The following is a 3,246-nucleotide window of genomic DNA, read 5'->3' on the forward strand; positions in this document are numbered from 1 at the left end:
AATACCTTAAAGTTTAAATATTTATCTGGTAACTTTCGTGCTGAATTAGTAATAATGGTATGCACTTACCCCAATCCACTATCAGAAATCACCTTACCGCTGTTATTACATCGCCCAGCAACCAAGAACTGTTGTTATAATATTTTTTATTTACTCATAAGCCATTTTCGTGGTTTTTCATATGCTGAAAGTATAAAAATAAAATATAAAAATAATAAAAAAGAGAGCCTATAGTTTTAATCTCATAATAAAATGGCCAAAACTAAGAGCGCCGCAATAAAAATGGACCCAATGCGTGTAACACTGGCGGATATTCAAACTGGCGTAGGTTTGATAAATAATAAAAAATTTATTCATTTCCAGCGTATAAACACAGCTTTATTTGTAAAATAAATATTTTACTACTTAGATTACAGTAAGTAAGCAACTGGATGACTTCAAAGCCTTTCCGACAACGCTACATTGCGGTCGCTCCTTGATGGGTTCGACCAAACATCAGCCGAAACACATTAAAGTAACACTTCGGAAGACCAATGAAATACTGCTATACGAACAGCGCAGCCTGACCGCCTTGGCCGACACCGAGGAAGGCAAGGCAGTCGCAGCGGACAATGAACGATACGAGTATTTAACCACCGCGCAGGGTAGACGACGATGCACCTTCAACGCTGAGGCGCAAACTGCCGGTGTGCTCTATAAAAGCCGCGATGTGAATACCGAACACATACGCACGGACAATATAGCCTCTTATGTGTCGAACTTTGAGATGTTCGACACGTACAAGGACCTGCAGGCTACAACAAAAAGTGTTGCCATAGATGAGCACAAGAAAATGGAGATCACCACTTACAAAGTCGAGGGCAAAGATACATTTATCGATATTAATCGACAGCCGAGTTTCCGTTTGGCGCTCATGTTGACCATGCGCGCCTTAGCCGGCAATGTTTTTGAACAACAACAACGGCGTTTTCGTAATATGCGTCTACCAGATCCGCTGGCAGCAGAGGTGCGCTACCGTTATCGTGTTGAGTTGCTTTGGCGTTTTGAATTGCCACAGTCACTGGCCGGCGATACAAAGAAAGCGGTCGCTGATCTCAGCTGGTGTCCACGCAACGGCGATATACTCGCTGTAGCCTATGGTGTCTACAATTTTCGGGATGACAATGCAAATGCAGATGGCTGTGTGTGTATTTGGTCCATTAAAAATCCCGTCAATCCAGAGAGATATTACAAATATCAATTGCCGGTTATGACTGTAGAGTTCTCACTGCACAATCCACAATTATTGGCCATCGGTTTATCGGATGGCACCATTGAAGTTCTGGATATAACAAAACTTGAGTCCGCCGCAATTGCGATAACCGATCGTCGCACCTTGCATAACTGTGAACCGATTGTCGCCATAAAATGGATTTCACGCAGCGAATTGGTAGGCGCCAGATACACAATTGAACCATTTTTAGCGCTGTCACGTGACGGATCAGTAACCAAGTATAGCATTATAAATAGTCCACAATTGCTGGCGAATAAGCTGCTTTTGTTGAATCGCATTGAAGCGCAGCCGGAAGGCATACGAATGGAGCGTAGCTTTGAGCTACTGCAGGCCAATCGTCATCCGCAGGGTTTAAATCTCTGCTTGAGTCCCACACAGGACGATTTGTATTATGTGCTTACAGAGGAGGGTTGTTTGTACAAATGCTCAACTCATTATCCGCAACAATATTTAACGGTACTGCAAGTGCAGGAGGCGGGTGCGAATTCCATGGATTTCTCACCATGGTCGCCGAAGCTCTTTTTGACCTGCGGTAATGATTGGTGAGTGATTATTTTAAAGAAAACTAGTTTTGAAAGCAAAAAACTGGTATAAAGTGAATATAAGCGACGATAAAAGTGTTTGACTATAGTTCCATGGGTTTCCTGGTAGCGAACGTCATGCTGTCAAACGCTCGACTGTATTTTGGCTATTAATTTGCCTCAAATTGGTTTTCAAAATTGAATATTTTGTATTCAACTGCTTTTTATACCAGATATTTCCAGTAGACCCCAGTGTGATTTCTAAAAATATATCTGCAGGTCCATAAATATTTGGTTAGATGGCATTTTCCATCCGATAATTACACTGAAGCATCATGAGGGCCCCATACACTGCGCCTACTGGAGTCGCACACATTCCACAATAATTATTTCATTGTGCCGAAACTCGGTAGATATTTGGGATATCAAACAAAGCGTCTTGAAGCCGATGTCATCGACTAGCATAAATAGTACGCATTATACGAGTTGCAGGTGAGCGAATACTCCAAAAAGGAGATTTCACGTGGCTTTCACAAACTTTAAATTTTTTAACTATAATTTTCTACAGATTATCACTTTGCGGTCGCTCGTTAGCAGTTGGCAACGAAGCTGGTAATGTTTTAATGATCGCCTTCGAAGACATGCCATTTCCAGCCTACTATCAATATGATCAATTGGAGAAAGCAATCTACAATCTGATTTCCAATGATAAGGAAATGACGCATAAGGTAAAAAGCCTTGGCTTCTTTGGTTATGCAGAGCATGTTAGATATCAGCCGAAGAAACGCCGTAAAAGGCGTAAGAAAGTACAAAAGGAAATGTCACAAATTTAAGTGTTTAAAATTAATTTTGACACATGACATATTTTTTACATATACTTAGGCATAAAGTTGAAATGACATACATCAAAATATAAACAAAAAATAAAGTACTTTTTTTCAATGTTTTTCATGCGCTGAAGAGAGTCAATTATGTTTTCCACATGTTTGTACTACATAAAAGGAGTCGTCGGTGCCCCTATAAATATAAATATAGAGCATGGTGAGCTGAGTCGATTTGGCCATAACCGTCGATCTGTTTGTATATACGCTAACTAGTGCCTTAGTACTTGAGATATCGTTCCGAAATTTTGCCCACGTCCTTTTCCTCTCAAGAAGCTGCTCGTTTGTCAGAACCGCCGATATTAGATCAATATAGGATATAGCTGCCGTACAAACTGACCAATCAAAATGAAGTTCTTGTATATAGAATTTTTATTTGACAAGATATCTTCACGAAATTTAATATGGATTATTGTCCAAGGTAAGGCTACAATTTTCAAGCATTTTACTCAGGTTGCATGACTAAAGCTTATAGTTGCCATACAAATTGAGCGATCAAAATCAAGATAAAGATATTTTTATACCTTTTTAAATTATAATAAATGCACCTGGGAAGGGTAACCTTTTTTCT

The 3,246-nt window shown here is 39.9% G+C and overlaps 1 protein-coding gene across 1 annotated transcript; it reads left to right on the plus strand.

Moving 5' to 3' along the window:
• The first annotated feature begins 252 nt into the window (after positions 1-252).
• On the plus strand, positions 253-2,671 carry LOC106627346 (dynein axonemal intermediate chain 4). Its single transcript, XM_070111975.1, has 4 exons — positions 253-324; positions 410-1,815; positions 2,074-2,286; positions 2,363-2,671. The coding sequence occupies exons 1-4, from the start codon at positions 253-255 to the stop codon at positions 2,625-2,627; spliced, it is 1,956 nt and encodes a 651-aa protein (XP_069968076.1). The 3' UTR covers positions 2,628-2,671.
• Positions 2,672-3,246: the final 575 nt, after the last annotated feature.

The sequence above is a fragment of the Bactrocera oleae genome, chromosome 6 (genome assembly GCF_042242935.1).
Source record: "Bactrocera oleae isolate idBacOlea1 chromosome 6, idBacOlea1, whole genome shotgun sequence".
Classification (NCBI taxonomy): domain Eukaryota; kingdom Metazoa; phylum Arthropoda; class Insecta; order Diptera; family Tephritidae; genus Bactrocera; species Bactrocera oleae.